At 38.4% G+C, this 24137-nt stretch overlaps 9 protein-coding genes, 1 long non-coding RNA gene and 1 other non-coding gene across 16 annotated transcripts; 5 read left to right on the top strand and 6 right to left on the bottom strand.

Annotated features, from left to right (window-relative positions):
• Nucleotides 1–517: 517 nt before the first annotated feature.
• Nucleotides 518–21649, top strand: LOC130704031 (RNA polymerase II-associated protein 1-like). 2 transcript variants are annotated; one of them, XM_057525506.1, is made up of 7 exons: nt 518–521; nt 18177–18692; nt 18745–19097; nt 19157–20299; nt 20363–21135; nt 21205–21370; nt 21458–21649. In XM_057525506.1, the coding sequence occupies exons 2-7, from the start codon at nt 18272–18274 to the stop codon at nt 21647–21649; spliced, it is 3048 nt and encodes a 1015-aa protein (XP_057381489.1). In that variant the 5' UTR covers nt 518–521; nt 18177–18271. The 2 variants fall into 2 exon arrangements, with proteins under 2 accessions (XP_057381489.1, XP_057381488.1); XM_057525505.2 differs by lacking the exon at nt 518–521 and having other exon boundaries at nt 17632–18692.
• LOC130704043 (uncharacterized) lies at nt 1516–2513 on the top strand. The gene is made up of 4 exons (XM_057525521.2): nt 1516–1681; nt 1765–1833; nt 1899–2123; nt 2186–2513. Exons 2-4 carry the CDS (start codon nt 1828–1830, stop codon nt 2255–2257), a joined length of 303 nt encoding a protein of 100 aa, XP_057381504.1. The 5' UTR covers nt 1516–1681; nt 1765–1827; the 3' UTR covers nt 2258–2513.
• On the top strand, nt 3684–5597 carry LOC130704040 (uncharacterized). Of its 3 annotated transcripts, none has more exons than XM_057525519.1 (7): nt 3684–3770; nt 3824–3892; nt 3951–4090; nt 4161–4344; nt 4407–4494; nt 4570–4752; nt 4824–5597. In XM_057525519.1, the coding sequence occupies exons 1-5, from the start codon at nt 3743–3745 to the stop codon at nt 4457–4459; spliced, it is 474 nt and encodes a 157-aa protein (XP_057381502.1). In that variant the 5' UTR covers nt 3684–3742; the 3' UTR covers nt 4460–4494; nt 4570–4752; nt 4824–5597. The 3 variants fall into 3 exon arrangements, with proteins under 3 accessions (XP_057381502.1, XP_057381500.1, XP_057381499.1); XM_057525517.1 differs by having other exon boundaries at nt 4407–4506; XM_057525516.1 differs by having other exon boundaries at nt 4407–4752.
• LOC130704041 (uncharacterized) lies at nt 7338–8375 on the bottom strand. 2 transcript variants are annotated; one of them, XM_059496527.1, is made up of 6 exons: nt 8311–8375; nt 8189–8257; nt 7991–8130; nt 7737–7920; nt 7575–7674; nt 7338–7511 (listed from the first exon to the last, which is right to left on the bottom strand). In XM_059496527.1, exons 2-5 carry the CDS (start codon nt 8247–8249, stop codon nt 7622–7624), a joined length of 438 nt encoding a protein of 145 aa, XP_059352510.1. In that variant the 5' UTR covers nt 8250–8257; nt 8311–8375; the 3' UTR covers nt 7338–7511; nt 7575–7621. The 2 variants fall into 2 exon arrangements, with proteins under 2 accessions (XP_059352510.1, XP_057381503.1); XM_057525520.2 differs by having other exon boundaries at nt 7338–7674.
• On the top strand, nt 8644–9308 carry LOC132088230 (uncharacterized). The gene is made up of 4 exons (XR_009421619.1): nt 8644–8784; nt 8907–9023; nt 9082–9169; nt 9228–9308. It is a non-coding gene; the product is annotated as an uncharacterized LOC132088230 (long non-coding RNA).
• LOC130704038 (phosphate carrier protein, mitochondrial-like) lies at nt 12156–13920 on the bottom strand. Its single transcript, XM_057525514.2, has 7 exons — nt 13808–13920; nt 13551–13673; nt 13247–13413; nt 13114–13188; nt 12830–13056; nt 12653–12766; nt 12156–12596 (listed from the first exon to the last, which is right to left on the bottom strand). Exons 1-7 carry the CDS (start codon nt 13899–13901, stop codon nt 12245–12247), a joined length of 1152 nt encoding a protein of 383 aa, XP_057381497.1. The 5' UTR covers nt 13902–13920; the 3' UTR covers nt 12156–12244.
• On the bottom strand, nt 14310–14382 carry Trnar-ucu (transfer RNA arginine (anticodon UCU)). The gene has a single exon. It is a non-coding gene; the product is annotated as a tRNA-Arg (tRNA).
• LOC130704044 (U6 snRNA-associated Sm-like protein LSm2) lies at nt 14497–15130 on the bottom strand. The gene is made up of 4 exons (XM_057525522.2): nt 15047–15130; nt 14916–14983; nt 14740–14830; nt 14497–14678 (listed from the first exon to the last, which is right to left on the bottom strand). The coding sequence occupies exons 1-4, from the start codon at nt 15047–15049 to the stop codon at nt 14553–14555; spliced, it is 288 nt and encodes a 95-aa protein (XP_057381505.1). The 5' UTR covers nt 15050–15130; the 3' UTR covers nt 14497–14552.
• On the top strand, nt 15304–16336 carry LOC130704047 (proteasome subunit beta type-1-like). The gene is made up of 4 exons (XM_057525526.1): nt 15304–15476; nt 15544–15733; nt 15790–15971; nt 16028–16336. The coding sequence occupies exons 1-4, from the start codon at nt 15397–15399 to the stop codon at nt 16266–16268; spliced, it is 693 nt and encodes a 230-aa protein (XP_057381509.1). The 5' UTR covers nt 15304–15396; the 3' UTR covers nt 16269–16336.
• Nucleotides 16454–17340, bottom strand: LOC130704048 (endothelial differentiation-related factor 1-like). The gene is made up of 3 exons (XM_057525527.2): nt 17098–17340; nt 16863–17023; nt 16454–16796 (listed from the first exon to the last, which is right to left on the bottom strand). Exons 1-3 carry the CDS (start codon nt 17222–17224, stop codon nt 16614–16616), a joined length of 471 nt encoding a protein of 156 aa, XP_057381510.1. The 5' UTR covers nt 17225–17340; the 3' UTR covers nt 16454–16613.
• A 17-nt stretch (nt 21650–21666) lies between the features above and the next one.
• LOC130704037 (death domain-associated protein 6-like) lies at nt 21667–23787 on the bottom strand. 2 transcript variants are annotated; one of them, XM_057525513.2, is made up of 7 exons: nt 23444–23787; nt 23116–23379; nt 22968–23057; nt 22824–22911; nt 22614–22763; nt 22356–22546; nt 21667–22287 (listed from the first exon to the last, which is right to left on the bottom strand). In XM_057525513.2, exons 1-7 carry the CDS (start codon nt 23657–23659, stop codon nt 21709–21711), a joined length of 1578 nt encoding a protein of 525 aa, XP_057381496.1. In that variant the 5' UTR covers nt 23660–23787; the 3' UTR covers nt 21667–21708. The 2 variants fall into 2 exon arrangements, with proteins under 2 accessions (XP_057381496.1, XP_057381494.1); XM_057525511.2 differs by having other exon boundaries at nt 22824–22915; nt 22972–23057.
• Nucleotides 23788–24137: the final 350 nt, after the last annotated feature.

The following is a 24137-nucleotide window of genomic DNA, read 5'->3' as shown; positions in this document are numbered from 1 at the left end:
GTTGTTCCTGTGAAGATTCTATTGGTAGGTAGTCCAGTGTTTACTGCCTTGTTCCATTCAAATTTCTTTAAGTTCATTCATATGTTAAAAAAATCAAAAAGTTAACATTCAACTCTTGTTTTGGCTTTTTCCATTACCTGCAGTGTGAAGCAGATTTCAGTTCAATTTGCAGTTCAGCCACGTCAATAACGTTCATTGTGCATACAAATCATACAATCCTATGCCGTGTAGCAGAAACAAGCAAAACATGAAAGGGAAAAAAAATTATTGCAGTCTTCGTTAGAGATTTACAGAAAAAAATACTTAAAGGTAACAAACAAAAAAAGCTCACGTGTTCTGTGTGAAAGCTATCTTGCAAAATATAGGCAATGGTACGAGCTCCACAATAACCTACGAGACGGGAAAACATCCGAATTGAAATTGAGGGAAAATCATTTCAATGTAAGTCCTCAATTTATGATTTTATTTATTTTATTTTTTTTTTTTTTTTTTTTTTTTTTCGCAATTGTGTATATTACCATATGTATGTATATATATAACATGGTAATATTCGCAACTGTCTTCGGAAGCATTGTGCAAAAACTTCTTGGATTTTTAAGCGACAATATGGACCGATCTTTATGGTCTTCTTTTTTTTTTCTACTTTATTATACTTACATTAGCATCTCTGATAGGTTTACCACCTTCTACTTAGTATACGTTGATTTGTGAACTAGTGTGACCAATTCCCAGATTGCTCGAGGGAATTGGAGAAATGTGAATTGTCAGCCATTTTGCAGATGATTTTTTGAATGATTGCTAAAAAAAAACACCGTTCACTGTTAGGCTATGTATAATCTGCGACCGTAGGTTAGAGCTCTGGACTGCGGAAAAAGAGCTTCTTCAAAAAATATCTTGTTAAGAACAAAAGCATATGAATTTTAAGAAAGAAATCAAATTAGTTTGTATATTTCCTGTATGTTCGATATTGAAATATCTTTGTTTCATTTTTTAATAATTTAGAACATTTTTTAGGCGAAGTAGGGGATGGTGTGATGTAGTCCGCCATGGACGGAGACGTCATTGTTGCAGTATGGAGCACAGGTTCCCTGTCGAAGCAATACTATAGCAGCAAGCAACACAAGATGGCAAGGATGAGGAACTATTATGAGCCAAGTATGTTTCTATTTAATCATTATAATCACAATGCTTGAGCCTTAATGAACTTTGCTATTGTGTTCTGCAGTTAACAATGTCTCATTAGTTGCATTGCGTTATTTATTAATTGCTAGCAATGCTCGATTGGCAGCTATGAATTGGGGACTGTATGTTACCACCTGGCCTGATTTGCGTAGACGCTTTCTACTGTCCTTGTTGGCTGCTGTTACGAGTGAAATTACGTGGTTGATTAACCAGTTCAATTTCTCTAGAAATTATTGGCGTCGCTGGGAATTGGACTGTATCCAAGATTCGACCTTGAGTTGGCGTAATGGTACTTTTGTTTTCTATAGGGTGGAAGGCAGGTGGCCCTAGCAACAAAACGATGATGTGTCGTGAGATCGTAGACAACCCATTCATCCGAAGGACAGGTGGTTTCATACTTGCAAATCAATGAGAACGAACGAAAACTTGTCTCAATTGATCAGTTTTCTAATAGAAACCTGAATACTACTGGCGAATAAGCAATTTGGCACGACGTCAGGTAAAAAAAAAAAAAAATGTTTCTGCTTCAATACTAATCCCCATTCATTATCATTGTTTTCATTCATTCGCCCGTATATAAAGGCAGCGAAAAACGTTAAATTCCATCACTTTTTGAACTGCTTCACTCCTCTACCAACAGTCAACATGAAGGTAAATGTAAAACAAAGTTTTCTTAAAGCACTTTATTTATCTTATATAATGTCTGAATTTTCTAGTTCTTGATTGCTCTCGCATTTGTTGTGACTGTCGCTCTTGTCAACGCTGACGATGATTATGACAAGCCGTACTCGACATCTTATTCTGTCCCGTCTTATTCGTCCCCTTCGTACTCGGCTCCGTCTTACAGGGCTCCATCTTACTCGGCCCCATCCTACTCGGCCCCTACTTACACGAAGAAGGTCGTAGTGTATCCGCCTCCGCAGTACGAGACCGTTAAATACGTAAGGCATACGTCAAGTATTCCTAAAATTGCATTAGTTAACAAATCAAATACTCTAAACAGGCTGGTTACACCCGTGCTGGCAAAAAAGGCAAGAAAACTGTTCCAGTCTACACAACAGCAGACAAGTACTAGACACCAGATTTCCGCGCATGTATTGGATTTAAAGCCGAACTGTAGTCCAATCACAGCGCCTTCGCTAAAATATTTATTTCCAAAAAGTATATATTTTTAATTATTTGAAAATTGAGCAACATGTATCAGTTTCGTGATGCATGCTTTTGTGCGCTGATGATGCTGGATTTTCATATATTAGTATAGATTGGTTGTGAATGACCAGTAGAAAATGGAAAATAAAACAAAATACTTTCCTATGACAACAGAGAAGCTATTTATGAAATCAAGCTAATCGTAATTTGATACTACTTTGTTGTTTTCTTTTGGCAAAGATCGAAATTGCATTTACTTGTTAGTTAACGGTCTTTTAACTAATAACTTAAAGTTGAAAATGTTTCGTTGAAAGTTTTGGTTTTGGTGGTCATATCAGTCGACTGGTATCCTATTAACATTTCATCAAGAAATATCTGTAATGTTACGGTAGGGAAAATGTTTTTCTTGCATCTTGAAGTGAAACTGTCGGAGCCTTGTTGCCGAAACAACTTTCTCAGCCTCAGTGAAAACAACCATGCCAGACTTCTGCCTGCAAGTCAATTAAATAGATCAAGGAAAACTAGTGTCGTTGTACGCAATGAAACATCCGTTTTGATGAACAGCAACCATTTTAAAAGTGAAAATTCGGTTATTAAGAAAAAGGTAACAAACCACTTTATTCTGTAGCTTATTGAATTTGCATACTTATTTGCAGAAAATTTTGCAGAAAAAATTTCGAGTGCCACGAGTAAAAGAATATCAATGTTCGTGACTCTAGTTAAATTTAAATCTCAACTATGGCAACCCGCTAACCCCCCCCCCCCCCCCAAGAAAATATCGGCCTTTTTCGTGTTTTACTGCTATCGCCGTCTACCGGTCAGATTTCTAGTCAATAATTCTCAACATACGCTCACCGAATATTTCTGCTGCACAGCGCTAGCGTTGTAGGGTACTGACGCGCTAGCATTGTGTTAAATACTCGGTGTATTTCAAAAACGATTAACTTAATTTAGAAAATAGCAATTTTCCCGGAATAGGAATTCCATTTTGAATATATCCTGTGATATTCAATCAATTCCGATGAGTGTCAGTTTTTGCAGGAAAAAAGTTTAAGCCCGACTCGAGTCGGGCTTATTTCGTCGGGTGCTTATTTTCACCGTGGAAAATGAGTGGAAACTCGACCCCTAGATGGCGAAATTTAAGAAAATGGAAGTAATGGTATAAGCAAGTGAAGTGTGTGTTTGTTTATGGCAATATGTATGGCAATCCGTTTTACATAAAAAAAAAAAAAAAAATGGCGGAAAAAAAAAAAAAAAATCGCACTTTTTTCTCTTTTTTCTACCCGTAGCCATCTATCAGTCGGTTTCGTTATTACAGGCATGTAAGCAATTTGAGTTAATTGTATCCCATTAGCAGTTAATTGAGTAGCGTGGCTGGAGAACAACGCGTGGCTGGAGGAACAATTGAAAAATGGATAAGATAATAAAACAAAAAAATGGTAAGTATAAACATTATTATATTGATTTTCAATTATTAATTATTGTTTATTAGATCAAATTATGAAGCTGCCGGCCCAATTATTGGAACAACACATATTAGATAACAGCAAAGCTAAGGATGGTAAGGCCTAATACGTAATGATTCTATTTATTTGCTTTTATTCATTTGTGTTTTGTAGCTCAAATTTTGAGTCTTCAAGCTCAGCTAGGGGAAAAGAACAAATTGGAATGGAACAGTTTCCAAACAGTGAAGGAGGTTTTTCAAAACTCATCTCTAACTGAATGTGAGGATGAGTTGGCATTAGGTGAACACAGCCAGGTACCTAAAGTTTTCAAATAAGAATTCAAAATAAGTATAGAATTTTAAAAAACAATTATTTATTGCTTAGTTATTCAGTCCACCACATGACAGTGTGTTAAATTTAAATTCTGTTAGTGCTGCACTAAAAGAATCGTTAGTAATAAGCTCATGCAGTGAAGGAACTGAACAATTGTGGGAACGTATTTGGGCCGAAAATGGGTGTGGTACAGAAACCCAGAAATGGCACAAGTTCAACATGAAACATGGATTAGGTACTTTTCGGTTTTTTGTCTATCGAAACAGTATTTTTAATGCTATTATTTTGCATTCACAGATTTTAACGGGGGATCAAATCAAGTCTGGAAGTGTTACAGGATGGAAGAGTGAGCCTACAGATGAAAAAACACTGAGAGTGCATTACCGTAAGGTGTGAGGTAAATTAATAGAGTAATGCAAATTGCCTAATGAGAAGTACCATCTTGTGTTAATGAATCCAGTACAACAGCAATCCTTTATAGTTCTGTCACAGCTAGAAGCCTCAAATAATTCTGCTTCTCTGTCTAAAGAACAACTTGTCCTTTATGTTCAGAGTGTTGGGGAAACTGGGTATTTAAATGGCCCTAAAGATGTTTTAATTTTGCTGCTATTGCAGAGATGAACATCATACATGGACTCTTTAGGTATGAAAGGATTTTTCTTCAAATAATTTTGAATTTATGACGAAGAATTTCTCCTCCTTTTTGCCAACCAGGTCTTATCTACCAAAAAAAATTTTATCCAATAGGAAAGGATTTTCATGTACTGGGAAAACAACTATCAACAATGCAACATTCTACAGGTGCTAGTTTATCATTCAAGAGCCTTATACAATGAAGTTAATCTGCAATTTGTATGTCCTTTCCCAAGCTTCCACCAGAAGTTGAATCTATGAGTCATGTAAGTTCCATGATCAACAATTGATGTGTTTAACGGTGTTGTTTTTCTTTTCTCAATATAGGTTAATAGTAACATTGGATCTGAAAAGATTCTTGGTTGGGGCAAGACACTGAATAAATTGTATTGATTGGATGGATGACATGACATTGCTATACTTAATTCGGATTCCCCAGACGGTATTTGATATTTAAAAAATTGAAGTGCATATCTGGGCTCCCTTCTTTTCTGAAGCCCCGTTTCCCCTTGACTCATAATAAGCCCGTAGGGGGTCATGCCCCTACTGTACGGTATATATAAAAACAACATATACCGAGGTTTGGAGGGCTCTGGCCGGAAAGGGGACGTGGGGTGCCGCGTCGTCCGATGATGTGTTCACGGAGGGTGATGTGGCTGCCCACAAATCCGAACTAAAGGTTAATCGCTCCTGTAAAAATGTTCCAAATCTTCAGCTCTTCTTCCGGCTTCTCTTAGCCAATCACCGGGTAATCTCCCCGGTGGGTCAACAAGGCAGTGTCTCCCCCTGCCTGGGTTGACGGCAACTTTTGAAAGGGCTATTGTGCCTTTTTAAAGTTGCAAACATAATTGTAATGTGCAGAGAATTGTCAATAAAATTTTTTTTATAAAATATTTTTTGCAAAATTCGTTTCTTTCATTGTCTGTGTTAGCTTTGTTCACACATTACATTAATCAATTTTTTTTTTTGGCTTTGCTTTATTTGTTTTTGTCACATTTGATGGTAAGGTGACGGGTATTGGTTTATCGTTTATCTGTAAGCATTCTATTATTATCCAGGGATCGAACCCTGGATGTTCGGCATACCTCGCCGATGCTCTACCAATGAGCCACGAATCATATGATTTTAAGTTGGCTTTTTTTTCTAGTCACTTGTGGACTTGCATTTACACTTAGAATAAAACTGAAATGCAATTCTGCAATATACTCTTGTACAATATTCTACTTCATTTTTACACATCTACTGAGGTTTGAACCCAGGGTAACAGGTATCGCAGATAAAAGCTCTACCACGGAGCTAAGAACCTTATGGAAGCAATAGAAAGATAAACATATAGTTGTGAAAGACTGCATAAACATCCTAGACGATAACATATGATATGCGATAATAAAAAATTTAAATATATCTCGTGGCTCAATGATAGAGCATCGGCGTTGCACGCTGAATGTCTGGGGATCGGTTCCCATACGAGTAAAACAAAATACAAAATTACTTACGTAGAGCATCGGCGAGGTATGCCGAACATCCAGGGTTCGATCCCTGGATAATAATAGAATGCTTACAGATAAACGATAAACCAATACCCGTCACCTTACCATCAAATGTGACAAAAACAAATAAAGCAAAGCCAAAAAAAAAAATTGATTAATGTAATGTGTGAACAAAGCTAACACAGACAATGAAAGAAACGAATTTTGCAAAAAATATTTTATAAAAAAAATTTTATTGACAATTCTCTGCACATTACAATTATTTTTGCAACTTTAAAAAGGCACAATAGCCCTTTCAAAAGTTGCCGTCAACCCAGGCAGGGGGAGACACTGCCTTGTTGACCCACCGGGGAGATTACCCGGTGATTGGCTAAGAGAAGCCGGAAGAAGAGCTGAAGATTTGGAACATTTTTACAGGAGCGATTAACCTTTAGTTCGGATTTGTGGGCAGCCACATCACCCTCCGTGAACACATCATCGGACGACGCGGCACCCCACGTCCCCTTTCCGGCCAGAGCCCTCCAAACCTCGGTATATGTTGTTTTTATATATACCGTACAGTAGGGGCATGACCCCCTACGGGCTTATTATGAGTCAAGGGGAAACGGGGCTTCAGAAAAGAAGGGAGCCCAGATATGCACTTCAATTTTTTAAATATCAAATACCGTCTGGGGAATCCGAATTAAGTATAGCAATGTCATGTCATCCATCCAATCAATACAATTTATTCAGTGTCTTGCCCCAACCAAGAATCTTTTCAGATCCAATGTTACTATTAACCTATATTGAGAAAAGAAAAACAACACCGTTAAACACATCAATTGTTGATCATGGAACTTACATGACTCATAGATTCAACTTCTGGTGGAAGCTTGGGAAAGGACATACAAATTGCAGATTAACTTCATTGTATAAGGCTCTTGAATGATAAACTAGCACCTGTAGAATGTTGCATTGTTGATAGTTGTTTTCCCAGTACATGAAAATCCTTTCCTATTGGATAAAATTTTTTTGGTAGATAAGACCTGGTTGGCAAAAAGGAGGAGAAATTCTTCGTCATAAATTCAAAATTATTTGAAGAAAAATCCTTTCATACCTAAAGAGTCCATGTATGATGTTCATCTCTGCAATAGCAGCAAAATTAAAACATCTTTAGGGCCATTTAAATACCCAGTTTCCCCAACACTCTGAACATAAAGGACAAGTTGTTCTTTAGACAGAGAAGCAGAATTATTTGAGGCTTCTAGCTGTGACAGAACTATAAAGGATTGCTGTTGTACTGGATTCATTAACACAAGATGGTACTTCTCATTAGGCAATTTGCATTACTCTATTAATTTACCTCACACCTTACGGTAATGCACTCTCAGTGTTTTTTCATCTGTAGGCTCACTCTTCCATCCTGTAACACTTCCAGACTTGATTTGATCCCCCGTTAAAATCTGTGAATGCAAAATAATAGCATTAAAAATACTGTTTCGATAGAGAAAAAAATGAAAAGTACCTAATCCATGTTTCATGTTGAACTTGTGCCATTTCTGGGTTTCTGTACCACACCCATTTTCGGCCCAAATACGTTCCCACAATTGTTCAGTTCCTTCACTGCATGAGCTTATTACTAACGATTCTTTTAGTGCAGCACTAACAGAATTTAAATTTAACACACTGTCATGTGGTGGACTGAATAACTAAGCAATAAATAATTGTTTTTTAAAATTCTATACTTATTTTGAATTCTTATTTGAAAACTTTAGGTACCTGGCTGTGTTCACCTAATGCCAACTCATCCTCACATTCAGTTAGAGATGAGTTTTGAAAAACCTCCTTCACTGTTTGGAAACTGTTCCATTCCAATTTGTTCTTTTCCCCTAGCTGAGCTTGAAGACTCAAAATTTGAGCTACAAAACACAAATGAATAAAAGCAAATAAATAGAATCATTACGTATTAGGCCTTACCATCCTTAGCTTTGCTGTTATCTAATATGTGTTGTTCCAATAATTGGGCCGGCAGCTTCATAATTTGATCTAATAAACAATAATTAATAATTGAAAACCAATATAATAATGTTTATACTTACCATCCTTTTGTTATATTATCTTATCCATTTTTCAATTGTTCCTCCAGCCACGCGTTATTCTCTCCATCCACACTACTGAACTAACTGCGAATGGCATCCAATGGACTGAAATTGCCTACGCCAGTAATAACGAGTCTGAGCGGTAGATGGCTACGTGTCGGAAAAAAAGAAAAAAAGTGTGATTTTTTTTTTTTTGTGTAAAACGGATTGCCATATTGCCATATTTGTTAAGTTTCTTACTTTGTTAATTATTCGGTGATTGTTTAACTCGGAGTGACGGTATTAGTATCTAATATTCCTTATTTCAACCGCCGTAAGAGGAGAAAAGTAAAATGGGTGGCCTTTTTTTTTATTAACAGGGCTTCCCCAGTCATCAGCCGTGTTAACTTGTGAATCGGGAAGTTGGGTATGATTCATCTGCTGAGATATGGATTAAGAAACAAACAATGGAGAGCATACTGAAACTAAAGAAAGGTCAGCAATGACCATAATTCTGTATAACTTGAGCACCACTGTCTGATACTAGTATTTGTATCTTGCTTATAAAATTATAGTTTCCGTTACTGGTATGAAATTTTAATCTCTTGCAACTGCAGAGTCTTCATCTGATTTGCTGCATCGGATGCTGTCCATCAGCTTCCTGTGAATTGAGTCTTCGCAGCCCACCCACTTAGCAAACCATCACTATGGTTTCATTTCAACTGCTCATCATGGTTTTAGAAAATTGTCTGTTGTTCTTCATCACATCAAAATGATGTTTTCTTATCATAGAATTTGGAAATCTTCATTACCCTGCAGAACCTCCACCATTTCGTGAATCTCCACCATGCTTGGAATTCAATATTATTTGCTGATTATGGTACTTAATTTAATCTATTATCTTGTATTCTTATTTGTGATTAATATCTCTGTTATAGAAATATTCCAGTGTTTATCATAGTTCCTGCTTCAAAATTGCCATTGGAAGCAGCCTTGGCCCCTTCAGGAAAACTACCATGTAAGTAAAATGGATTTCATGATTGAAAATTACATCAGGTTCTAATTTATCATTTCCCCAATTAGGATCATCATCCTAAGACAGACACCATCTTCGAAGGTTCAGGAATCCATAACAACCCCGGCGGCGTCAGTGGCTGTCATCGCGGAACGTCGTGTATTTGGTATTGTTTTGTTTTGTTTGTGTTTAGTTAACCCATTGGCTGCCACGCCGTTTTCTGCCATTTTTTTTTGGTAGTTGTAGGGACGGGGCGCTGTTCTTCCCACGGCCGTGGGGGGAACAGACGTCAATGCGCCTAAAGGCACACGGCCATGTGCTTTTAGGCGCATAGTAGGCAATGCACCAATAGGGACTTCTCTTTTTCGGCACGGCAGTAGATTTCCAGGGGTGTGCATTCCCGGAATGGAATTATTGCCCTGCTAGCCCGGACTTGCCTTCGGGCAAGTCCCACTTGGCGCAATCCTTCCGACTTGCGCGTAGCGACTGTAGAAACGCAACCTACGGGTTGCATATGGCGTGGCAGCCAATGGGTTATCTATGTATTGTGTATGTATGTAAAATAGTGGAGGAATTGTGGGCGGAGGTGGGACAATAAAGCAATTCCTTTTATTACAAATTTCTTTGTTTGCAATTTATTTTACAATTCCATTAATGCGTGCATTGTTTGAAAGTGCTGTGGTCACATAGACTAGCGTTATACTATTAATTCTTTGAGCTAAGGAGTGGGGATCGAACCCATAGCATTCAGCTTCCCATGCCGATGCTCTACCATTGAGCCAACATCATGTTTTTGATAATAACAATTAACACAAGCTATTCTTTCCGAAAATGGAAGACATAAAGAATTTGAAATGTAATAGTATCTTATCTGACTCGTACAGGAGTTGAACCATTCACTTTCAGCGTACCATGCAGATGCTCTACCACTGAGCAACGATTCACTTACACAACCACATTTTTTTTTCTTGTAGATTAACATTGTGACAACCACAAAGAACAACAGAAGGTTTCAGATTCAATACAAGCAGATTTAAATTTAAAAAAATTCGTGCTGCGCAGTTTCAACTGCTTCGCTTGTACATATTGCGAGCATGTTTTTAAGCATACACTGGATTTACATCCAGACAATCTGCAAACATTCTGCCAATTGAAATATTTTAACATTTTGTCTTATTGTTTATTGACCATTTCCCATAATTTACTATTATATACTTCTCATTAAAGGCACCATAGCCCCTTTAAAACTGTGGATACTATGGCATCACACCTAAATTAATCACCATCAGGGAGATTGCTCGGTGTGAGGATCTGTGATCTGTGTAATAAGTTTGAAAATGAATTTGGTGTAAGAAATAATCCAGTTTTGATTCTGTCTATTCCATTTGCCTGAATATATCAGTTTGCTTAGTGGGCATGGCATGTGGAATTCCTTTTACATCACCATCCTTGTTAACAGCGGAGTCCAGTTGCAGTTCGTAACAGCACATCATACTGACCTGATAGAAAATAAAAATGTATTGACTGTAAAAGATCTTCCAAAACTACATCAAATGCTGTCTAATGTAATTGTTTTCTTTCAGTGTTGCACAAACATGCTCCCATTAAATGAACAAATAGTCTACATTTACTTCTAAGTTCACGAAAAATATAAGAAATGACTTATCAAGCAATTTCTACTAATCATTACAACATACCAACCGTCAGTTACTCATTTTGCACTTTTCAATCCTACACATCGACGATCACCTTCATGTTAAGTTAGTTTTTAGTTTTCGTGACTTTCTTGCAAAACATTTTTAGTGTTAATAATAGTAACTATAGCATGCATCATCTACAACTTGTATGATGCAAGCTACATTTGAAAGCAAAATTGACAACAAAAATAGTTCGTGAAAATCTCACTATAAGAGTGGATATTTGAAAATGTCTAGTTAAGTATCAAGAACACAAATGAAAATGGTAGTGCAATATATGCACAACAGCCAAAAATTCAGCACAAGCACAGTACTCCAAACCGTGAAACCAACTGACCTTTCAATATTAGAAGTTAGTAGTACACGATCCTTTCACTAGACGTCACAAAATGGCGGGGTCAAAAACTTCGAATAGATGCACGAACATCCTTCGCTTATCTTTAGAACTCATTACATTAAGCTCGAATTGAATTTCAGTTACGCTGTACATTTTGAAACGGTCTTTAGTTTAAGCCTGAATCTTGCTAGCACGGGAACCAAAAATTTAGAAAAAAAGCTGGAAAATACGGAATAAAACAAATTAGTAAAATGCGAAATATTGTTGGCCCTAGCGATGGTAATATCGCGCGGTGAAAGCAAAAGTAATGTTTGCACAACTTTTCTGCCTTACCACTACACGAATTAACACAGGATATAAGTAATGTCAACAAACCCACATACCGCTCCAATCTGATGTAAGTATTCGACAGAGAATTTAACGGTGAGTTATTTACTGCAAAAGAGCTTCCGAACTACAGGATTCACGAGTAACTGACTCTCGGAACTTGAAGTTTGATAAAACCGAGACAAAAGTTCGCAATGTCAATAAGGACATTGGAAAACTTTCATCTTAAATCTGTCAGTTTTCATCTAAAAGAAATTGCAATCGAATAGGAATTCCCATTAACTCTATTGCAAGCTTGAAAATTTTTGAAATTAACAAAAAATTTTTCGTATTCTACAGATATTTATTACCGTTGCACTGCAGCCAACCGTCGCTTTAATTTTTCGTTTATCGACGATTTACATGGGAAAGCTACATTGCCGAATGCCCATTGATGGTAATACGATCCTTATCCGAAAACGGATAAGTAATCACGAGCAATCAATTCTCATACTGGTGGCAGAACTATTTAATAACGGCTTGTACGGACGAACGGATGTTATGTCGTCAAATAAAATTTGTTTTAGGTACAGAATTCTTCTATTGTTGGGCTGCAGCCAACTTCTTCTTTAAGGACTCGGGCATCTCTGGTGGAGGTGGGCGGGGGAGACCGAGCCAGACCTTGACGGCATCATAGATGAACCACTGGGCAGCGGTAAGTGTACCAATCATGATAATCCTGGGCGTCAATCCTTGCCAGACTCCCATCAAACCGAGTTTCTTCAAAGTCTCGCCAGCAGTGGATCCCTTTGAGGCGTTCATCTTCGACACTACAGTGTCGGCTGGGTGAGACACGATAGCGCAGAAAACACCGGCAATGTAACCTGCAGCGAACGTCACAACAAGCTGTTCGCCCTTAGTGCACTGTTCGCGGGGCTTAGGTACAACGTGCCTACAGTAAATCCACATTAGTTTTGATTTGAAATATCCAAATAAGCAGATTATTACTTGTATAGCAGCTCGACTGTTTTTTCAAAGCAAGCAAATTTCATCATGGTGTAGGGGATCTGCCTCATCCATAGTGGCACAAGGCTCTTATAGAATCCATTCAAGCCCTCCTGCCTACATGACAAGGAACATTTGATTAGGCAATCCAATGTTCACTCTTCTTTCAAAGCTCCTTACTGATAAATAAGAGGTGCTCCAGCTCTCAAGGTTGCAGGGAAACCGGGCATGGTTTGGATACGCACTTTAACGGCTTCCATCGGGCTGAGAGCAATATCAGCGAAAAATTCGGCTGAGGCAGATGCAGCAAGGTACAAACCAGTTCGGTAAACGTAAGCATTCTCCTCTCCCAAAGCATTGGCATATACAATTTTGAAAGCTTCATAGAATCCAAATTTGCAGACACCCTATTAAAAAATCTATCTTTAAAAAATGCTGTTAAGAATGTGGCAAGAATAAATTACCTGGGCAGAATACCCAATTGCTGTAGGTGCCCAGCCTCGGACAAGCCCTCTCATGCCTTCTTCAGCAACAGATACCTAAAATATAATGTTAAACTACACAAAAAAAAAACTTGAAAATAATGAATAAAAATACCTTGAAACCCGTAACAATAGACTTGTACTTGGCTGGATTGGTCTGGATACGGCATTTCACCATGTCCAAAGGGGTGACCAAAGTGTGGGTGATACCACAGGACAAAAGTCCTCCAACACCACACAATGCGTAGTATTTCGAGCTACCATATTCACAGCTGTAGGTCTCTGAAAATTAAGATATAAAGACGATTAGTATATTTGATAAAATCTTTCAACAGCTAGAATAATGGCGGATAAATTTGCTAGCAGTTTAAAGGCAGGAGGAATTGCGCATAATGATACATAATCGATGAACGCTTTACCAGCAGCAGCGGCAGCAATATTCCTGTTGGCTACCAACTGGTTATCGGTAGTCATTTTGGGTTCGCAGTGAGCACTGGTAAGGAAAGGGCTCCTCTTGGCAGCTTCCCACAGAGAATTCATTGCTATAATAAATAAGGAAACAGCAGTGTAAATCAAATTTGCTTCAACAAACAGTGAATCTAACTGAAAATATCATTCATTGCATGAAACACAAACTACAATAGTACAAAAGCCGGGAGAAAAATTAGAAACCAACCTCCGGTAATGGCGATCGTCAGATGAAGAGGATGAGAAAGGAACGAACGAAGCCCGATGTTGCCGAGCTGATGAAAAGGCGGTTTTCGGTGCATAGGTAAAAATTATGCCGTTTTGCCCTGTTGCCGATTTGCCGTAGATGCCGACCTGTCGCCTGAATCAGCTGATCATAATTTACCTTACTGATCACGATCAGCTCAGCTGACGAGGAAAACGGTAGCATTTGACGAATTTCATTATGTATATCGCTTTTTACATTTGACAATATTTCGATGTTGAATCTAAATAAATCACTGGTACCGTGATGATCAAACAATTTACACGTTGCAATTAATCCGCTCGATTGTTTAACAATGTCGCATTAGCATAAAATCTTTTAAAATATGCTTCTTCTCCTAAGGGAACACTTTCGACATTTAGTGCAATTTGATTTTGATTGGGCAAATTTACTACCGGGCTGTCTTATGATTTGATATGTTTATCCAAAGTTCATTTAAAATTACTGATCGTGGCGGGACTCGAACCCGCAATCCCTGGATTAGAAGTCCAGTGCCTTATCCATTAGGCCACACGACCAGTTAAAATCAGAACTCACCAAGCTTCTAACCCCGCAGCTAAAATAGGTCTTGTTGAAATTCGATTCTATATGACGCTAAAAGACAAAACTAAGTAGAGTTAGTTATCAATGAATATTTGAAAAAAGATCATGTTGTATTACAGCATTACTTAGTACAAAAGCTGGCAAGTTAGTGTTTAGAGTGCTGGGATTCCTTTCGTGCTGCATCCTGCAAAAGCTGGTGATCAACTTCTTCAGGTGGTAGTTGGACATAGCGCACCACTGATCCACGGATGAAACAGTTTTTAACTGAGAGCTATAAATTGGCACATATTAACATCAACAAAATAAATCTTTTTTTTTTTTGTGTTTGTTACCATATGAGGGTATTTATCAGGATCCGTTATGCTAATATCTGTAAGTTTTATATTAAGATACTGATCCACTGAATGCAAAGTTCCACAAATACTGAAAATATTTAAAAAAAACCAAAAAGAAATTAAACAATAAACATTTTTTGGGAAAGAATATAACCATTTCAAAACTTCCTCACCTCAAATCGTTTTTGAGTTCGACGACAACATCTTTCCCGACCAATGATTTGAAAAATGAATAGAAGAGCTAAGAATCGAAAATAGGCTTTTATGCTTATCCTACAGTTGTTTCGTAGTATTTAAATCTTACCATTTTTATTTAACACCAACAAATTGCAATTTAATTTAGCAAGATCAGAGAAGCAGACGACCGTTAACCTATGCCGGATAATGTTGCATGATTTAAATTTTTAACCGTTAAAAAACTTTTGTTTTCAATGAAATTTTTTTAATAAGTTAAATTTAAATTTAATTAATTAAGTTTTAATTTAAAGTTACTTTTCACCAAAAAGGGCATACTGGTAGTGACTTAACGATTAGGCATCATCCTCTTAAATATGAGCAGCCGAATGGTACCGAGCGTTTCGAAGTCTTCGAACGTTGCAAGTCATTGGTTAGCGACTGTCAAATTAAACAAGTTTAGTTGAAAAATATAGCGTGATGTTTGGCCAGGCAATTCTCAATGATAATCTCCCCGGAGCAAAGCAGCATCACTGGAGTCCTTACACAGACAATGGAGGGTAAACCTTTTTTAAAATAAAATATAGAGCCAATTAAAAAAGTTAACACATTTGACTGCATCTTCAGAACTATTGTGGCTGTAGCTGGAGATGACTTTGCCATCATTGCCTCCGATACACGTCTGATTCAAGGCTACTCAATTCTCACACGTGAACAACCAAAGCTGTTCAAGTTGTCAGAACAAACCGTTCTTGGAGTATCTGGATGCTGGTGTGATGTACTGACATTCACTAGAACCCTTGAGGCTCGTATGAAGGTGATAGTAGGAAATATTTATAATCCAGAAGTTGTAATTGTTTAATCATACCTCAGATGTATCTTCACGAGCATTTGAAGCCCATGTCTACACCAGCTGTTGCTCAATTGGTCTCTACAATGCTGTACCACAAGCGTTTTTTCCCTTACTATGTTTCTAACATAGTTGCTGGTCTTGACCAAGACGGAAAAGGAACTTTATATTCGTATGATCCAGTTGGACATTGTGAGAAAAACAGGTAAATTCATTAATGATAAATTAACGACAAGATGCTAAATTTTGATTTGTGTAAAGATACCGGGCTGGTGGGGCAGCTGGTGCAATGCTCCAACCTCTCCTGGACAATCAAGTGGGGTTGAAGAATATGAAAGGAGGAGTACTCCCTGATATCACTAAGGAAAAAGCGCTCATGGTAATCAAGGATTCGTTCATTTCAGCTGCTGAACGTGACACTTCTACTGGTGATGGTGTTATTATCAACATCATAACCAAATCGGGAGTTGAAGTTATGCACTTTCCGTTGCGTAAAGATTAATATGAAATATTTTGTACGGATTTTGGTCTTGTTCTTTCGGAAAATCCAATACATAATAACACTTTCCATTTCTGTTTTATGCAAATACCTCATGTGTATTATTTTAAACCTTGGATGATGGGGACATAGACATGTGATCCAATCACAATGTTATGATCTATAAAACGTATGACTGCAGCTCAGAATCAGAACCTGCTATAGTCGGTCTATTTATTTTCACCAAAATTATCCACATCAGCAACACTCCCTTCTTTAAAAAAAAAATCATATTTCAAACCAAAAAAAAAAAAAGAAGGAAAAAGAAAACAAAAAAAATCTTTTAATTGTTGGTACAGAAAATGACATCTATTTTTTAGATGTTTTGGTAGGAGCAGCTGCCTTGGAAGCTGGAGGTTCTAATGGTTGTCCCTTGTCCTTTCCTCGCAGTTTAATTCCAATGGCTCTCTCAATTTTTCCAAGAATTTGTTGGTTAGGGATTCCACGTCCTGCTTCATAATCTGTGATGATTTGAGGCTTTTCATTGATTTTCTAGAAGATTTTACAACAAAGTCAATATGGTATCACTACTTAACACAACAAAAGCAAAATGCTTACAGTTGCAAGATCCTTTTGGGTAAACCCTTTGTCTTGTCTCCCTTTCTGAATCAACTTGGCTACATCCATGGAAAGTGAAGCATGCTTCAATTCTTCACTCTCTTGGTCAAGCTTTGCCGTGTTGAGAGTGGTCCCTGTATGCTTATTTGTAGCTGCCCCATCTAAATAAAATTGAACCCATTAAGTTGTGCCAAATAAACACAAAACTAGAAGAACCGAAATAACAAATGTTTACATTTAGTGACTGTCTCTACTTCAAGTCCTTGTCGTCTCGCCGCATTCACGACTTTGTCAGATTTTGCAGAGACTCCCTTTGGTAACTTTTTCCTGATGATGACAGGTTCCCACTGATTATCGCTCATTGTCACGAATTTACAAGACGCTTATTGGTTTAAATCTGATGTAAGTTACACGCTGCGCGCTTCCCACGAGGAGGTCGACTGGTTGACGTGTTTTGTGATTTCTAGAGAAATCTGAAGCAGCATAACAATGGGAGGAGTTTCCGTATCACGAATAAAATTAAATACTTTTATAACGAAAATTAAAATTCTTGTAGTAAAATATTTGAATCAATAATTTAAAATCATTTTTTTTCTCTACGTGTTTTCTTTTGTAATTGCAAAATAATTTTAATTTTAAGTTATCGATTTAGCAACGTAAGTACGTAACAACATAGCAGTTCCAAGTTGCCTATTTGTCTGCTAGTAGTTTAAAATGTTGTTTTGAATGCTTTGAGCACACAGTTTTTTGGTTAAACACACGTGGTTTTCCTAAATACCTTATTATATAAATAAATTGTGTGTTTTTTCTTTTACCAGTTTAAGAGATTCAGATAAAAATCTACGCCTCACGTAAAAACAAGAAAGAAAAAGAGGAATCGAAACATGGCTGCAAGGCCAAAGTTGGTTTGTGAAGAAGACGAATTGATGAAAATGCAAGAAGAATTCAGATCTGGAAGGATAACAAATTCTGCTACATCAGAAGTGATAAAGTCACCTCACACAAGTCATGAAAGTACTACAGGAAAGAAATCTTTGTTTGCTGCAAGAAGGGAGATGGTCGAAAAAATCAAGGAAAACCCATTTCATTATCAACATTCCAAAGTCCAAGTGTTGAAAGATGTCGTGGAGAAATGTGAAAGCATAGAAATAAAAGTGCATGACCAAAAGAGAGAAAATCCTTTTCCTGAAGTATTCCAAAGAACTAAATCCATGAAAGCTTCAGGTTCTGGAAGTATATTTGCTCAACAACTTAGAAAAGCAAAGATGATTAAAGATGATGAAATTGCTGAATTGCCCTCTGTTACCTTGCCACCTTGCCTAAATCAATGCAGTGAAATTGCAAAAGCTGTTCTTGGAGAAACAGAAGCCAATAAAATTCACCACGAAAATGTACAGAAACTATCATCAATGATGGATAAAGACATCCTTCATGAACAGCAGCAATTACTACAAACCTTAGATCCAAAGCTCATTGCATTATTGAAGAACAAAAAAAAATCTACTTCTAGTTCTAACCAAGTTATGGTAGAAAACCCCCCAGTAAAAGAAATCTCAAAAGAAACAGAAGACGAGCCTGAAATCAGGGAGATTTGTGAAATGAAAAAATCAAAGTGGCTACATATGAATCATGTGGAAAAGGAAAAGGTTAGGTGGATGTCGTCATTACCTCCTCTCAAAGAGATTCCTGGCGAAAGCTTTCAAGCACGATTTGATTTCCAAGGTCACCTTTTGGCAGCCAACGTTGATTTACCGGTCACAGCGGGTCTCCATCATCATGGTGAAGAACCTGAGAGAGCAGGATACTCCATTAACGAACTGATGTTACTAAGTATGTTCCACAAGCACATCGAAATATTGAAATTACATTGATTGATTTGTAGGTCGTAGCAGCAAAATGCAACAAAGGGTATTGGCTTTGAACACCCTTGCCAGCATCTTGGAAAACACTCGACTAGGCATCTTTGATTCATGTTTTGAAGCCCCACTCATACCTGTATTATTGGACAATGGGTTCTTGATGCTCCTGCGGTTTTGTTTGGATGACAGTGCGCCTTCAGTTGTCGCTGCTGCCCTTGTCGCATTTTCACGTTTTCTTTCCTCTCCGTTTGATGAGACCTGTCTTGAACGTTGTTACATTTGGCACTTGGGCGAAAAGCAACCAAATTTGTGTAGTCGCATCCAAATGGATTCCACAGACCAGGAACAAGAGGCTGAAATGAAAGACAATGAAATGGTAACTGTTATTTTGCAAGTTGGTACTCCTTTGCCTTAATCGCGTTTCTTTTGGTCCAGAGTCGTGTAGATGTGATTAAAGTTTGCCTGCGAATGGATATTCTGCTCAGAATCCGTTACATTTTCGAAGAAATTCGCCCGGAGGCGCCAGCAGTAATTGCTGGCCTCGAAATTCTTACTAGAATGGCACGCCATTCCTCCGCTGTCGCACAATCCATCGTCGATTTCCCACGTTTAATGGACGTTGTCTTCAATTGTTTTCTTCCGAAAGATGTGACATCGCTTTGTACCAGTCAAGAACAAGACCGTGTGAATAACGTATATGGCTTGCCTGTACGCCAAGTCCTCCGACTTGCTCGCGTGATTGCCTCATGGAACGCAGAGCTTGCCACCAAGCTCGTCGTTAAATATTCTCTTCTAGAATCCATCAAGATTTACGTAGCGATAGATACGGTGAAACTAAGTTTACCAACACAAGAAGCCCTTCTACTAGTGCTGGATAGTTATCATACATGGCGCACCCTACTCCGACATGGAGTCGGCATCGAATCATTCTTGGAATTTTATCCAGTTTGGTTTCCACAGCTTCAGTGTTATCAGTCTTCGATCTCGATGGATTCTGGGTACAGCAACAGCAGCAATGCACGCTTCAGTCACCACTTGGGTTCATCTCTGCTGTTATTGATGGAAGCCTTCTTAAGTGCATGTTGCACTTCAGGATCCTGCGCAGGAAGCTGCAGGGGAGACCATAAATATTTGCATATTAAACAGGTTGGCGGTTTAAGGGAAGCTGTGGAAATTTGTGTGGCCAAGTGGACGTGGCAGTTACGGAAAAATACGGATCCCATCCCAGATTCAGCTGGAAGCCTACTAGCTACCGGGATTCACTTGTTAGCAACGTTTTACACGCATTGGATTGATCCACAGGCTCCTTCTTTACTGGACAAACTTTGTCGTAGTCATATCCTTCCATTGCTTCATTCGGAACCCATGCAAGAGCTCGCCAAATTGCTAATTCGCCACAGCAATCTTTCTTCCACATTGCAGTCTTGTTCTAGGTTTCCGGAGTCTCTTCCATCCGTCTGTGCCACTGCGATGGGTGGAGAATTGGTCCCGATAATGGCCTCTTCTAGTCCTTTCCCTTTATTCACATCCATTTTTCGGCTATTGAGGATTTGGAAAGATAAAAGTGCATCTGTCCAGGTTAGTTAGCTAGCTAGTTTTGTTAATGCTGTGCACATGCTGATAAGTTGACTAACATTACAGGTTGTGGATTTGACAATACCCAGCTCCTGTTTCGATTACTTGGCGAATTTGACTGGTCCACCATCTTGTTTATCTGGAAATTGGTTTACGCGTTACGAGTTGCAGTTCCTTCACGAGTTCCTCATGATCTGCGCCGAGTGGGAGAATTTCACCCCCGAGCAGTCACGTTTAGCACATCAAGTGGCCTTAACAGCGATAACGAGCCTTGGTCCTGGTGCAGAAGTTGTTGCTGTAGATTGGATTCGTCATCTGATCTTTCAAAAAGATTTTATTCTACGTGGATTTGATCTAGAAACCAGTTTGTCACAGTTGCATCTGAACGAGACCTTGTTATCGACAACTTTAAATGGATTAAGCCAGCTGGGAAACTTTTACAGTGATCAACTGCTGCCAGAAGAATCTAGGAATGATTTAAGGACAGCGTTGACGCTTGAGCATCGTCAAGTGCTTCCAACAGACTGGATCTATTTACCATTGGTGTTGCTGTACCAGCGAGACCTTGAGAAGCCGCTCGAAGGGAAAACAAACATCGCCGAAACGGCTCTGTTTTCGTTGCGAGCCGTTTACGTCCTTTTGTTTCTTCAGCCTACGTGGTTCTTCCACGTCCAACCGACAGAGCATTATGCTCGTCTAGCTTGCACTTTCCTGGCCGGCAATGATCTTTTCTTAGACAAAACGATCAGTGATTACATGTGGCCTATCTTACGCAAATTGGCGCGACAACATTTGGATTTCAGTAGACCTGTAAGCGGAGTGGACGATTTCATCGACCTGTCAGTATTCAGTCATTAGAAAAGATAAGACAATAATACTTAATTGAATAAAAAAAAATTTTTCTGTAGATATGAACGGTTAATTGACCAGTTTGAAGCCGTTTCATATGGTAGTCCGCTCTTTGCAGCATTTCTTCTGTTGCCACTTCAACAGCATCAACCCGTCCGTTTTCGTTTGAAGTTATGGTGCGAACATCCAAACGCTCTACGCATCCTCACGTTGAACGATCAACAGGTAGAAGAAAAGCCAAGTTCTTTTCATGGGATTGTCGTTCGTCACGTAATTGTTATTTGGTTTGAAAATTTATTTGCCCATGCACAGATGCTGCATTCGTTAGATCACTGGAAAGAGCCAACTGAAACAAATGAAGTTTTGCTGATGAAGTATGCGGCTTCTATAAGGTCTGGTACTATAACCAGCCAACGAAACCCTGTACTCTTCGGAATAGCGACACATCACATTAAATATTACGCTGAACGAAATCCGCACTCTCTTGATAAATTGAATTTGTGAATTTGGTGGAGTTAATACACAAATATCGACACTATTGAATTTCTGGTAGGATGAGTCCATCAATCTGATAAAACAATGACATCGTCGTCCACAAATGTCTGAAGAGCAATTCTTTTTCGATCCGAGGTTTGTTTAGCACTCACTTCGTCCTCAGAACTTAATTGCCGTTTCACTGATCGCAGCGGATTGCGATTGTTTGGTTGTGTTTTATTTAAACCCCGATAAACGGTAGTAGGAACCTTCTTTTCGACGTCGGAAGAATGACTGTCGTTTGCTGCCAAGGACTTTGTTAGAACACTGACGTTGGGTTTAATGTCTAACTCGGAAAGAAATCCGTTTTTCGAAGGCATTGTTGGTTCGTTTTGTTGGGCAACATCCGTCTCAGACGAAGAATTTCTTCTACATGAAGATGTTTCAGATTGATGTTCCACTTCTGATTCCTCTGTTTCCGATTGTGATGTCTCTATCTCAACAACCAGAATATGGTCTTCATCAATATCTTCCATTTTTTCCCGACCGTCGTCGTCATCATCTTCATCATCTTCTTCGTCATCATCACCATCTTCTTCCTCAGCATTTGAAGCCGCAGCTTCTTCTTCGCTTCTAGTTTCTTGCTTCACTACAAAGTTCTCCATCACCTAATGTTATGGATAATTAAGAATGTGAATACAACATTGGACGAAATACACATTAAAGTTCAACTTACCTCATCCAGTCGTTTTTTAGCTAGTTTTTGGTTATTTTCTAGCTTTTCTCTTAATTCGGTGTCAACTGTTGCAGGATCATTATTGTCATCCACCTCAATGTTGTCTGTTAGCGTGCATCCAAAGGTTGACTCAAACTCGTCGATTCGCCGTTTTTTAAGCTTAGAGCCGACCTCCTCAAATACCTGTCTTGCTGGTTATTAAATTTTACATGTCGTTGTAGTTCCAAGAGATAATGCCATAGAGCCATGCTATCGTACCCATTCTCGAGATGTTCTCTTCAGACATAAGCAGCCCCGCTTGGTCATTTGTCTCGGCGATGATTTCAAGAACGTCTTTGAAATCAGGGAAATCGTCATTTTTCTTTAGATATCTTGTTATGTTACGGTTAATTTCGGGAAACCTCGTGCCTGTAAAGAATCTCTGGGATAAATTTACGACGCAGAACAACAAAGACAAAAATTACTGACCATTGTACTCAATCTTACGTTTCGGATCACGAGTACTGTAGCCGACGATGTCGCACAGTTTACTGTACACGAAGGCAAAACGTTCTTTGTACCTATGAATTATAAGAATGTTAGCATGGCTAAATTAATTGAAGCGTTCACAAGATACCTGCACTCTAGGATATATGTGGAGTTTTTTTCTTCATCAAAATCTACTTCCTTAGCTTGAAGTTCTTGTATTTTTTTGTCCAAGAGCTAATTAGGAAACCTTTATGAGAACGAACTTATTTTTGTTATCGAAGAAGACAGTTACCCCAAGGATTTTTTCCAGCTTCTTTATATGTGCTTGTTTCTGACTGGTGGATTTGGTGTGGTAACTTTTAAAGTAGTTCAATATCTCTTGAATAGTTATGTATACATCATTTGTACTAACATGTAAGATAAACTTTGCCAAGTCAGAGTTAAAAGTGTCTGATTGTCTACACTCAAGATCGAGCCTGGAATAGTGTTTTCTAAGTTTGGCAAGGATTGGTTCATCTCCAGGGATTTTCAAATGAGGAGTGCAGGTAGATATAAACTATGTGAAAGTAAATATAGAGCTATGTCAATCAAATACATTTCTCACTAATCTCATATGATACCTTTTCAAATGCAAGTGATTCTGTTTTGCATGCATGTTCACCATGACCATTTGTTTCAATTTTCAGGGCGTCCAATGTAGAAGACGAAGATGCATCTTCATCGACTTTGGTCATGTTTGGTGGCCTCTGCTCGGTACATGATTCGTCAGATTCAACAAGCTCGACAACACAAACACTACTGGTTTCATCTGACAGATGTGATGACGAAGACGCCATATTCTGTCGAGTTTCCAAATACCTTTAGAAATCCATGCACTTTGTCCCCTACACCACAGAAGGAATTGAATTCAAAAATCAGAGACAATTAAGATTCAGCAGACGACTTGTAACACTTGGGGAAAGAGGGCGCTGTGGGATTTGAGATGGTCTGTTAGATATAATTCCAGAATTTTTGTCTCTCGCAGCTGCTTTACTTAAGCTGGAATACGATCGGTGACGAAAGACCCTAAGCAATTCTCGGCATAAAACTCATAAGAAATTACACGAGGCGATATGGTTTCATTAAAGGAAATTATAATGGCGCCAAATAGTTAGCAATTATTCCGCCCGTGGCGCTATGTTAGAAAGGGTATGTCTATTTTTGAAATACACGGATCTTTGTACTGCATCGTGCTAACGCCGTAGCGTACTGGCGCGCTAGTATGACCTAGCGCTAATGCCGTGGGAATTTTCCCTCAAAAACCTGCAAAATTTG

This window comes from Daphnia carinata, chromosome 8, assembly GCF_022539665.2.
Source record: "Daphnia carinata strain CSIRO-1 chromosome 8, CSIRO_AGI_Dcar_HiC_V3, whole genome shotgun sequence".
In the NCBI taxonomy this organism is placed as follows: domain Eukaryota; kingdom Metazoa; phylum Arthropoda; class Branchiopoda; order Diplostraca; family Daphniidae; genus Daphnia; species Daphnia carinata.
Note: the sequence above shows the minus strand (reverse complement) of the source record. Positions and strands in the feature narration are given on the sequence as shown.

Bases quoted from the DNA above. Each gene is read 5' to 3' on its own strand.
- LOC130704038 (XM_057525514.2), bottom strand. From the start codon at position 13,901: ATGCACCGAAAACCGCCTTTTCATCAGCTCGGCAACATCGGGCTTCGT. The intron at 13,674-13,807 runs GTTGGTTTCTAA...TATTTATTATAG, and splicing joins GACGATCGCCATTACCGGAG to CAATGAATTCTCTGTGGGAA. The intron at 12,597-12,652 runs GTAATAATCTGC...GATTTACTGTAG, and splicing joins ACAGTCGAGCTGCTATACAA to GCACGTTGTACCTAAGCCCC.
- LOC130704048 (XM_057525527.2), bottom strand. From the start codon at position 17,224: ATGAGCGATAATCAGTGGGAACCTGTCATCATCAGGAAAAAGTTACCA. The intron at 17,024-17,097 runs GTAAACATTTGT...AATTTTATTTAG, and splicing joins AGTAGAGACAGTCACTAAAT to ATGGGGCAGCTACAAATAAG. The intron at 16,797-16,862 runs GTAAGCATTTTG...AAAATCTTCTAG, and splicing joins CCCAAAAGGATCTTGCAACT to AAAATCAATGAAAAGCCTCA.
- LOC130704043 (XM_057525521.2), top strand. The intron at 2,124-2,185 runs GTAAGGCATACG...TACTCTAAACAG, and splicing joins AGTACGAGACCGTTAAATAC to GCTGGTTACACCCGTGCTGG.
- LOC130704037 (XM_057525513.2), bottom strand. From the start codon at position 23,659: ATGGCGTCTTCGTCATCACATCTGTCAGATGAAACCAGTAGTGTTTGT. The intron at 23,058-23,115 runs GTAACTGTCTTC...TTTCCTAATTAG, and splicing joins AGCTGGAAAAAATCCTTGGG to CTCTTGGACAAAAAAATACA. The intron at 22,288-22,355 runs GTAAGTTGAACT...CCATAACATTAG, and splicing joins CTAAAAAACGACTGGATGAG to GTGATGGAGAACTTTGTAGT.
- LOC130704044 (XM_057525522.2), bottom strand. The intron at 14,831-14,915 runs GTGAGGAAGTTT...AAATATTTTCAG, and splicing joins GAACTCAAAAACGATTTGAG to TATTTGTGGAACTTTGCATT. The intron at 14,679-14,739 runs GTAACAAACACA...GCCAATTTATAG, and splicing joins CTGATAAATACCCTCATATG to CTCTCAGTTAAAAACTGTTT.
- LOC130704047 (XM_057525526.1), top strand. From the start codon at position 15,397: ATGTTTGGCCAGGCAATTCTCAATGATAATCTCCCCGGAGCAAAGCAG. The intron at 15,477-15,543 runs GTAAACCTTTTT...CTGCATCTTCAG, and splicing joins CCTTACACAGACAATGGAGG to AACTATTGTGGCTGTAGCTG. The intron at 15,972-16,027 runs GTAAATTCATTA...ATTTGTGTAAAG, and splicing joins GGACATTGTGAGAAAAACAG to ATACCGGGCTGGTGGGGCAG.
- LOC130704041 (XM_057525520.2), bottom strand. From the start codon at position 8,249: ATGAAGCTGCCGGCCCAATTATTGGAACAACACATATTAGATAACAGC. The intron at 8,131-8,188 runs GTAAGGCCTAAT...TGTGTTTTGTAG, and splicing joins TAACAGCAAAGCTAAGGATG to CTCAAATTTTGAGTCTTCAA. The intron at 7,921-7,990 runs GTACCTAAAGTT...TTTATTGCTTAG, and splicing joins CATTAGGTGAACACAGCCAG to TTATTCAGTCCACCACATGA.
- LOC130704031 (XM_057525505.2), top strand. From the start codon at position 17,747: ATGGCTGCAAGGCCAAAGTTGGTTTGTGAAGAAGACGAATTGATGAAA. The intron at 18,693-18,744 runs GTATGTTCCACA...ATTGATTTGTAG, and splicing joins TAACGAACTGATGTTACTAA to GTCGTAGCAGCAAAATGCAA. The intron at 21,136-21,204 runs GTCAGTATTCAG...ATTTTTCTGTAG, and splicing joins GTGGACGATTTCATCGACCT to ATATGAACGGTTAATTGACC.
- LOC130704040 (XM_057525519.1), top strand. From the start codon at position 3,743: ATGGATAAGATAATAAAACAAAAAAATG. The intron at 3,771-3,823 runs GTAAGTATAAAC...ATTGTTTATTAG, and splicing joins GATAATAAAACAAAAAAATG to ATCAAATTATGAAGCTGCCG. The intron at 4,345-4,406 runs GTACTTTTCGGT...TTGCATTCACAG, and splicing joins CAACATGAAACATGGATTAG to ATTTTAACGGGGGATCAAAT.